Here is a 10,194-nt window from a genome sequence, read left to right on the forward strand (position 1 = left end):
CGGAGAGTGAACTGCGTGCATAAATATACCACGTCTGCATGGAAACTATAAAGCCGGTGCTTTATCTCAAAGTGATATTCCATGTAAGCCACAGAGTCTGTGTGGTTATTCAAAAAGAATAACTTCCGCAATATTAAAATCAGTAGTGAACTAAGAAGAAAGCTTCAAAATAATTATTACTGCTGCAAAACTTCCCAAAAAGGTCATCAACAGACATCGTTTAATGCCCGCGGCAGAAATGTCCTCAATAGCATATTGCAAAGGAAATCTAAGATATCTAATTATTTTGACAATAGGAGGAAAAAGTACTGACATTCTTTTCATGGTCCGTTTTCAACACTGAGATACAGAACACACTAAAAGCATTCTTTCTCTCTTATGGGGACAGAAGTAGAAGTTGGGATGAGAAAGGAATGCATTACCACTACTTGGCATGCGTAAACATCCACAACAAACCCAAATATGCTTTTAGCTCCACTCACTACACACACACACACACACACACACACACACACACACACACACACACACACACACACACACACACACACACACACACACACACTGCTCTGACCGACTGTTAGAAGGGTATTTTGAGCCCAGCACCTCTTGTTAACCCTGCTGTCCACCAAAGCTGTCGAGTAAAGTAAGACTTATTTTCTTTCTTTCTCATCAGTGAATGTACAGTTTTGCAGAGGATAGCATACAGATCTTGTATGAGCATGTGCTGAACATGTGCTGGAACATGTTGCCCAATTTGGTTGAGTTCCCAACTAGTACCACAGTTCTTAAAATATTGAAAGAAAGTCATGGCATAATTATGGGTTTCTCTCAGTACCGCAACTTTATTTCCAGACCTTGACGTCAGTCGGTCACTCTCCTTAACAACTGGCTACTGACAGAAGCTATGGAATGGAAATTAAAAAAAAAAGACATTTGAGCAGGCCAATGAACACGGAGAGATTGTTGTGAAAGTTTGGAAACATAACAGCTCTGAACTTGTTCAAGTATGCAAGTAGACAACAAATGAAGACCAATGACATTTCCAGTGAACTAATAACAGATTGAGAACTAGTAGGTGAAGAATATCACAGAATGCTTTTTTCCCCCTACCATCTTATACACAGTGACTACCACCAACAACATGGTCATCCATCCGTTATATGATACGCTAATCCTCACGAGTGTGCTGGAGTCTTTGGGCAGTAGGCGGGCTACACCCTGGACTGGTTGATGTCGGGCGTCTGGAAGGTTCTGGACAGAATCGGACCCGACAAATATAGACTCAGGAAAGTTGGTCAAACAAAAAGACTTATTTACAAAAATAGGCGCAAGGCCGACAAAAAGTGCTTGCACAAGGCAAGGAAAAAAGCCAAACGAAAAGACCTTGTAACAAAAGTACAAGCCCAAACTGCACGGAGAACAAACTGTCGGTAGACTTAAACACAGCAAGAAATATTTAGTTCAATAACAAAGAACATAACCGAAGGCAAGAGCCTAAAAATAAATGAATAAATACATACATACATACAGTACATACATAAAATAAGGAGAAAACATAAAACCAGGCAAGAGCCAAGAACAGAACGAGCATAATAAGAGAGTGTCTAGACAAAATGCACATAAACAAAGACTTGCGCAAGGCAAAATTATCCGACATCTTTGACGCAGGTCCACGAGGTCCTTAAATAGTCCCAACAATTATGATGTCAGACAGGTGCGTAGCAGGAAAAACGGGAACGCCTCTGTCACCTCTGGAAGACTAACAGAATGTGATCATGACTGTATCCCCATGCTCTCCATCAGACACCGTGGCCAGATTTGAACCCATGACATCGCACATGTAAGCAGAGGTCAATGTTTTGTAAACAGGAGGTCACCTTTAGCCTCATAAAGCGTACAATTAGTTAAAATTCGACCATTACATATTGACCACTTATTGCTAAACGTAAATTGAATATGATTTGTTTTTATTGCTGTCGTGAAAAAATAAAAGTGTTTCTGTCTGCATTGGGCAAGTTTAGTTTTGTCCCTAACATACGATAGACCACTTTCCGTCTTTACTTACGAGTTTAACTGTATTCTATGTATAACCTCAAATTTCCACTAGATGTCGGTGTCACACAATGACAGTGACTATGCACAGTCACCATGTGAAGTGTGTGCTTCTGCTCTGCAGCTCCCAGGACGAAGAATCTAAACGCTTTACTTAAAAATGAACCGATTTGACCATTGACCTCTACTCCTTTTCGATCCTCAATTACATTTAACATTACAACAACAAAACAATAACATGGATATGAAATACATTTTTGATTGATAATTATTATTCACAATGAAGACAATTATGACATCTTGACTAAGTGTGAGTACAAAGTAAAGCGTTGACAGACTGTTACAGACTTGCTATACATTACTTACTAACCAATGTTTAGGTTTTGCACTTTCATTTCACAACCGTGTCTGAAATCCTACATTAAAAGGTGAGAAATAGTTCCTAAAAACAGTACAATATTGTACAGTCCACTCCCTTATGTATGTAAATAGGCCTATGTGCATTTGTGTGTTTGCTGTTTATGCCATTTGTATGTTGACACATCTCCTCTTCCTTCTGGTGGCCCTTACACTTGGGCCGTAGTTCTGCTTGGGAACAAAGTGCAATAGCGGGTCGGGTTGCAGCGACCATCAATGCCCTGGTGGGATCTCGCATTGCTCGGGCATTGATGCCTGACCGATTGCTATCATAATCACACTTCCTTCTCCTTCTTATCGCTTACCTACTAAATAAAACATCTGCCTTCCTGCTCAAGGATGCTCACCACCCAAAATCTGAAGGGAAACAAAAGAGACTTTTGAAAAGAGACCTCGAGAAATCAGTTGAGAATCAATTACTACTGTGGGCAATGAAAATATTAGATGTCATATAAAAAATACTATTTTCACATAGCAGAGAAGAATATGTTAACAAGCCTTCCAAACTTGAATGAGTAATACAAAAATAATTATTAATATTTATAATTTAATAATAATTAAGAAAATTGGCAAGTATATTAAATGAGGCTCCAAAATCTTGGAAAATAGAGACCTCCTTGGCTTCTCCCAAATTTCAGACGGTGTGGGTGTTGCCACAGAAGAGACCCGATGATTTGCAAATCGTTGTATTTTGTTTAACATGTCACAACTTCATTGAAATTCGGTTTGTATAATAGAGAAAATGTCCGTTATTTTCATCTTTGTCAATTAATATAAAACATGAGCTTCGGGGATTCATTTTAAATGTATTTATTTCAGTATAGCTGTAGATCCATAGCAACAAAAGAAAGAAGGTCAAGTTGTTTGAGCATTGTACTGAAAGTGCCCGTTTAATTATTGGCACCAGGGTTGAGATGTGTTAAAAGCCTTCAAATAAATTAAAATCTTTATTGCACAAAAATTCTGTCATGCTGAAAATTGGAGGAACGGTTCACCACAGAATTAAGCTCCTCCCATGTTCACCTAGACCTCAACCCCATTGAAAACCTGTGAAGTGAGCTGAAGAGGAGAGTGCAGAAGACAGGACCCAGGTACCTGGATGATTTTGAGCGACTGTGCTAAGAGGAATGGTCGAAGATCCCTCTTTCTGTATTCCCCCATCTTGTGAAATGCAAACACCACACAGTAATGCCGGAGCCAGAATTGAACCCAGCACTGTGAGACCGTTGACCACTCTGCTGCCCATCGTTCAAGTACTTTCAGAGAAAGGGTGTCCAACTTATTTTTTATTTGCAGGCACATTGTTGTTTTGGTATCCCTCAAAGGTCAGTAAAAATTTTGTATGCAGACCTCATCATATTATTACCTTACAGTCCTACAGACAATTGCCCCTGCATTTCATTGCTAAGATATTTGCATTTTTAACAAAAAAACAAACAAAAAAAATGAATTTGGAATCAAAAGCAATGGAAAATTAGGACAACCAACTATTTAAGTATACAAATATTGTTTAATGGAAGTGAAAAGGGGATTTTGTCTGGTGGTGGTGGTGGGGGGGGGGGCATTTAAGTTTATGATGTAGTGGTACATAAAGAAAGATAGGTGATGTACAATTTGTTTGAAAGTAGTGGTACAAACTGTGTTATTCAGCTGTTAAGACGATGAACAACATAGCCAGAAGAGGCAATAGATAAAGGGTGTGAAGTGACAGTCAGCACGTCTGGTTTCATAAATAATGCGGCATGCCTTGAAACGATAGTTTGTCATGTATTGAGCGTTACCCACGGAAATCAAGTCTGACACGTACGATTCCATCTGGGGAAAGGGAAATGGTGACTGTGGGAGGAGGGTCATTGCTCTTTGATGCACAATGTGATGTAATTTGCGATGTAGACGTTGAAGTAGCGTCCTAAAATGAAACTACTTTTGAATATAGTATATGCCTCAGAATTTATTAAGGAAATTAAAGTAAAAAAAAAAACATTGAAAAATACAAATCCTTGCACAATTGGAGCTACGATGACAGCCATTTTTTTTTTTTTTTTTATTAAAATGCAAAATACAGAAGCCTTCTGTAGATAAATCAAAGCCCTATTTTCTTTGGACATTGTGTCTTACAAGTAGGAAACAATAAACAAAAACAACAAAAGTTTCCATGGAAAAAAAAAGGGATAGAGACAGACCCTGGGACAATCCACAGGATGCCATTAAGTTCACTTGCCTGTGATGAGAGGATTTCTCAGTACAACAATAACAGAGTCCCCTCTGAGAAACATTTTAGAGATGTAGCGATCCTTATTCACTGGTTTAGACTTTTTCTTTCCTTTGCCACTCTTGGGAACTTCAGTCCACATCTCCTTCACATTCTCTAAGACCATGTTGCAATGCCTGAAACATAAATCCCAAAACAAGGCTTAAATCTGACATCTAAATTTAATTTTAGTCATTAAAATAAATGCATGTCACAATTTGCTGAGTACCTGTCAAAAGCTTTGACTCTCCCAAGCAACTTTTTGTTGTTGCGACAGTTAATGAGGACTTGTGTGTTGTTCTTGACTGACTGGGTTAGCACAGACAGGGGACCTGTGTTGAATTCCTCCTCTTCACGTTTCTGGAGCTCTTCTGGGCTCATTTCTGACTTGGGCTTGGTTAACAAACTCCTACAATAAAAAAAAGTATAAATAAAATATATAAATCAGAGTTGCAGTGAAGCTTGATAATAAACACTATACATTCAATTGACTATGGCCATGATTCTTAAAATTCTTGGTGTTGTAGAACAATACAATTCTTTGTGCAACATTTGTGATTCATTGTGCTATTATTATAAGACAGTGATTCTCAATACAGTATAGTCATTACGTTATACGGCAGTGCATTTTTCACTTTTCAAATACAGTATATTTTTAAAGTATGGTTCAATTGCATTTAATGTTTTGCCCACTGCCTCATTCAATGGCGATGGTGACGTAAACAGCAAAAAAAAAAAAAAAAAAAATGAACCCATTATTACAAGTGTACAGAATGTATATCCAAAACAAAAATTGGGCGATTGCCAATTCCTAAAACACCTTGCATCGCCATAAATCTACTCACCACATGGGTAAAATGTTTGCAGAAATTATTTAAGTAGTACCATTGGAAGCATTAGCATTCGATATTAGCATTCGAGCAAGAACACCGTCTTATTGCTCCGTACCTTGAAACTGCCTGGTTGTGAGAGTTTAGCGTTTTTATATAAACAAAGCATACGTAGCTAAAGAGTTATAAATGGCACTTACACGTGAACGGAAAACAAAGGGACAGGTTAGCTCAGGCTAAGTGGCTTAGGCTAATGTCAGTAACATTGCTCACGTTTATGACAATCGCTGCAATTATAAACAATATTTTTATTTTTAGAGTATACACTCTGTAAATGTAGCCTATACCCCGGTCACTCTCTGTTTTCATAAAGATAAATACTCACATGATTGCCAATGTTCAGCCAAATTGCAGTCCTCGCGTTTCGACTTCCTCCGTAAGTGGAACGATTGCTTCTCGCGTGGGGGCAGAACTACTTCCGGCTGTTCCGCGCCTGAAATGGACAGATCTTCCGGGTTGTTTCATGACGTCACCATTTCAAAACTAATTCATCACGTTCATAACCTTGATACTTCAGATGTTGGCAAACCAAGGATCCTCTGTACTACTGGAAATGTGTCATTATGCAATAATGCACCACTTTGTGATATTCCATCCATTTTTTTTTTTAATCATGCATGCCCTCATGGCCTGCAAGTGTGCTGGAGCCTATCCCAACTAACTTGGGTGAGATGTAGTGAGACGCCTAAGCCTGGACCGATTGCCAGTCAATCGCATCTGGCACGTACCTATACATAAATGACCCAGACCTGGCTACTTGCCTGGAGAAAACTAAAGCAAACCCCTTTCAGGAGGGTCTGAGCTGATATTCGAACCATTGACCTTTCAACCGTGAGGCAGAATTGGAAACAATTATGCTTAAGATAGCTTTAACCCATGTTGATACACCAACCACAGGTACTCTTTCAGTTAAGTAATGCATAAAGAGCAAGCAAATTGATACTACAGCCCCAGACAGATTGGTCTTTGTTTTTCTTCTTAGACACATCAAGCACTAGGGAAAAAGTGTGTGTGAGTAACTGATGAGACAGAGAGATTGGCGATGTTGACAACATTACCTACAAAGCATAATGAGACATGAGTAGATTGGCTTCCTGGTAAGAGACAGACAGACGCCTGAGTGTGTGCACCCCATTCAATTTACCGTCAAATGGCAGATCAACGAGTTGAGACCACTTTGCATGGATAAAATCTGCTTGTGTGCAACTGAATGGTGCAGTGTGGTTTCTCAACAGTCCCCAAAAAGTGGTACACTTTACTTTTTATATTAATCTAAAGGTGCTCAGATTTTGTAACGATTGAATTTTTGCAAATGTAACTTTTTTATTGAAATAGCATATATGAGAACAAACTCATCTCTGTAAAAAAAAAAAAGATAAAATTGTGAACTACAATTTAGTCAAAGTACTGAATTTTAAAAGCACTTTATTCAGACTGATATGATTGCTCACTATTACATAAGAAGCGTCTCATGCAGGTTTCATTCTGACACTTAAAGAATTTGTTTCAAGCAAATAAATATATTTAGTGACACCAGCTAGCGTTAGCGTATTACTGGACTATAACTATTACTAGACTATGTAGTAAACATTGATTAATATGCAAACCATAATAATGAAAAAACATCGGTACTTCAACCTTAGTTTACAGGTTCACATAAAAATACACGGAATATAGGCAAAAGAAAAATCATGGGCATGTGCTGTAATACACTACCCAATTAAATTCATCAATATAATTTATAACATTCTAAACTTGCATATAACATCCTATTCAATGGTGTTCTAAAATGTAAAGAGAATTTCCCCAAAACAGTATATTAATGCCCACATTTTAGAAGAAGTTGGTTGGCCCTGAGATCATGCTGAGAGAAAATTGGTCCGGCAGAGTACAGGTGCACGTCGGGATGGCTGTCGAGAAGGGGTCGATGCCAAATTCTCCTCGCCAAGTGTTTTGCGCACTGATGAGTCCAATATAAGACATCTCCTGGTGCGCTTGCACAAAGCTGCTCGTACCGGAGCCTCCCGCACTTCCACAAATGGGTCGTGATGTGTGTTCAAGCGACGTGGACACGCGAGGGTGCGTACTCGCGTGATGCTCTGCTTCCAAGCGGTGCGTGCGCACTGGTATCGGGACGGGCATAAAGTATGGTACCGGCCAGTAAACGGAGCTGGTGGACATCACGCGAACCGCAGCTCCCTTGGATGCAAAGGAGGTACCAGTTCTGGTCCTAAATGTGGTCCTGCGCCGGAGATTCCCCGAGGTGCTCCCAATGAAGACTTCCTCGCTGCAGGAGTCCAGCATCCAATAGCTGCCTTTACCTGGATCGTCGTAATGTCGCGGCACTTTGACGAAACACTTGTTGAGACTTAAGTTGTGTCGTATTGAGTTTTGCCATCCACGTGTGTTGTGTCTGTAGAAAGGAAAGTTGTGCATGATAAACTCGTAGATGCCGCTCAGCGTGAGACGTCGTTCCGGACTTTGGCGGATGGCCATCGTGATGAGAGCGTTGTAACTAAAAGGTGGTTTGTCTGCTTTCAGGGCGCTTATCTCGTCTTTGACATTTCTCATTTGTTTGGAATCAGCCAGTGCGCTCCCGTCCTGGTGACTGGACGTCTCCCGGTCCTTCCACAATAGTAGGGCACTGTTGCTGAACGAAGACTTGTGGAAGAAACCGTGCAAAGTCTTGAGGCTCTCCATGTTCGGGATGAGAAACGAAATAGCAGCGGAGTTGCAAGCAGACGTGTGGTCAGGACAGCCTTGACTCTTGATGCGAAGTGGCTCAGGAGCACAGGGGAACCTCTTTTGGGGAAAGCCGCGTGAAGCAACAAATGCGCATGATCACAATGATCGCACACTTGCCCCCCCCCCCTCCCCGATATACCTCGGCAATGCATTAACAAAAATAAAAAGCGTGCATCCGAATTTTCTCAAATTAATACACATACATGAATGTGTCTATGTTACATGTTATATTCATTTATATTGACAATTCCACCAAATCAGTTGCTATTTGTAATAGTCTAAATATAAACTCCCAAGTCTGTGTATTTTGGGGTTTTGGAATTTTGTACGTACCTTTGCATAAAATTAACAGTCCCTCCTCACCCAAATGCTACAGTGTCGTTTATGCGCTTTTATAGCTTTCAAGGAGCTGAGTGTTAGGTCAGCAGTTCAAGAATGATACAAAAGTAAAGCAGCTATTGCTTTTCTACAAGAAGTAAGTGTACAATGTAAATGGTGAGATTTCAATGTCAAGAGGTTACTGGTCACAGTTGCCCACCTGTCAATAAAATGACACAAGCCTACGATTGAAACAAATTATTGTTTTAATAACAAAACCAAGTGAAAAGGACGAATGCTCATAAAGAACCAACAAAACACAACTATATTCACAAGATGTCTGACGAAGTTGCCATGCACACTATTCTGTCCACCTGTGTCCACAATGAGGGGCTGTGCAGACGTAGTAAAGTCTCATTGCATCCTATGTTGGAACACAGTGTAAGATTAGAATCCATCTCCTGCAGAATTCACTTCAAGACCATAACGTATCCCACTATAGGCTCCAATCACTTCTGATGCTGTCATGCATATGTGTGTGTATGGTATTTAAACGGATTTGGAGGACATTAAATTGAACCCCCCCCCGCCCCCCCCAACCCCAAAACCGATTACCTCCGCTTTCATGCTGTGTGACTGGAAGAACACTGCCTCCTTGTGACCGCATCTGGGGAGTGACATGGTTTAACTGCAGCATAATATCATGCAAACATTGAGTTGTATCTCCCACTTTCACTCCATATAATGTATACACATAATGATATACAAACGATAATATAAACCTACATATATACTTCCAGATACACGAATATTTATTGTACAAAAAGGACATATCAGAAGTTTGTCAGAAAAGGTGTCACAAAGGAATTGTGACAGCCCGACATCAAACTTTGCAGCGTCCTCTGGTGGTCACACAAGATGATTGATTACATTGTATGTAAATGAATGTACGGTACACGGGGCGGCCCAGTGGTCCAGTGGTTAGCACATCGACCTCACAGTGTGATTCCAGCTCCGGCCCTCCTGTGTGGAGTTTGCATGTTCACCCCGTGCCTGCGTGGGTTTTCCCCGGGTACTCCGGTTTCCTCCCACATTCCCCCCAAAACTGCATGGCAGGCTGATTGAACACTCAAAATTGTCCCTAGGTATGAGTATGAGCACGGATGTTTTTTTGTCTCTGTGTGCCCTGCGATTGACTGGCAACCGGTTCAGAGTGTCCTCTGCCGCCTGCCCGAAGACAGCTGGGACAGGCTCCAGCACACCCCGCGACCCTTGTGAGGATAAAGCGGATCGGAAAATGGCTGGATGGACGTACGGTACACATTGTGGAACATAAATTAATACACACAAACATTCCTAACAAAATCAAGATTTTCTATGGCACACGATACCACAAATTATTCCCAGAAATGAAGACGAATGATTTCAAATGTGGTTTGTTCATGTATCCACATGAAACAAAATGTTACAAAAGTGTGTCCACAAGCAACATTTTCGGCGGGGGGGGGGGGGGGGGGC

General features: G+C 40.5%; 3 protein-coding genes across 3 annotated transcripts in view; all 3 read right to left on the reverse strand.

The window, feature by feature from the left end:
* Nucleotides 1-4,480: 4,480 nt before the first annotated feature.
* On the reverse strand, nucleotides 4,481-6,047 carry snrpd2 (small nuclear ribonucleoprotein D2 polypeptide). The gene is made up of 3 exons (XM_019864928.1): nucleotides 5,939-6,047; nucleotides 4,953-5,132; nucleotides 4,481-4,860 (listed from the first exon to the last, which is right to left on the reverse strand). Coding segments are annotated over exons 1-3 (357 nt in total). The 5' UTR covers nucleotides 5,941-6,047; the 3' UTR covers nucleotides 4,481-4,685.
* Nucleotides 6,048-7,046: 999 nt separating this feature from the next.
* Nucleotides 7,047-8,837, reverse strand: LOC109512865 (forkhead box protein G1-like). Its single transcript, XM_019864926.1, has one exon. The coding sequence runs from the start codon at nucleotides 8,311-8,313 to the stop codon at nucleotides 7,447-7,449; it is 867 nt and encodes a 288-aa protein (XP_019720485.1). The 5' UTR covers nucleotides 8,314-8,837; the 3' UTR covers nucleotides 7,047-7,446.
* Nucleotides 8,838-8,924: 87 nt separating this feature from the next.
* The window catches only part of polr2i (RNA polymerase II subunit I), a 3,261-nt gene continuing 1,991 nt past the window's right edge, over nucleotides 8,925-10,194 (reverse strand). Inside the window, exons 5-6 of the mRNA XM_019864927.1 lie at nucleotides 9,292-9,343; nucleotides 8,925-9,100 (exon numbers count right to left, since the gene is read on the reverse strand). Of these exons, the coding sequence (XP_019720486.1) occupies nucleotides 9,038-9,100; nucleotides 9,292-9,343 (115 nt within the window). The 3' untranslated portion in view covers nucleotides 8,925-9,037. The remainder of the gene's footprint in view (nucleotides 9,101-9,291; nucleotides 9,344-10,194) is intronic.

The sequence above is a fragment of the Hippocampus comes genome, unplaced genomic scaffold (genome assembly GCF_001891065.2).
Source record: "Hippocampus comes isolate QL1 unplaced genomic scaffold, H_comes_QL1_v1.1 scaffold276, whole genome shotgun sequence".
NCBI lineage: Eukaryota > Metazoa > Chordata > Actinopteri > Syngnathiformes > Syngnathidae > Hippocampus > Hippocampus comes.

Bases quoted from the DNA above. Each gene is read 5' to 3' on its own strand.
- snrpd2 (XM_019864928.1), bottom strand. The intron at 4,861-4,952 runs GTACTCAGCAAA...TTTATGTTTCAG, and splicing joins AGAGTCAAAGCTTTTGACAG to GCATTGCAACATGGTCTTAG.
- LOC109512865 (XM_019864926.1), bottom strand. From the start codon at position 8,313: ATGGAGAGCCTCAAGACTTTGCACGGTTTCTTCCACAAGTCTTCGTTC.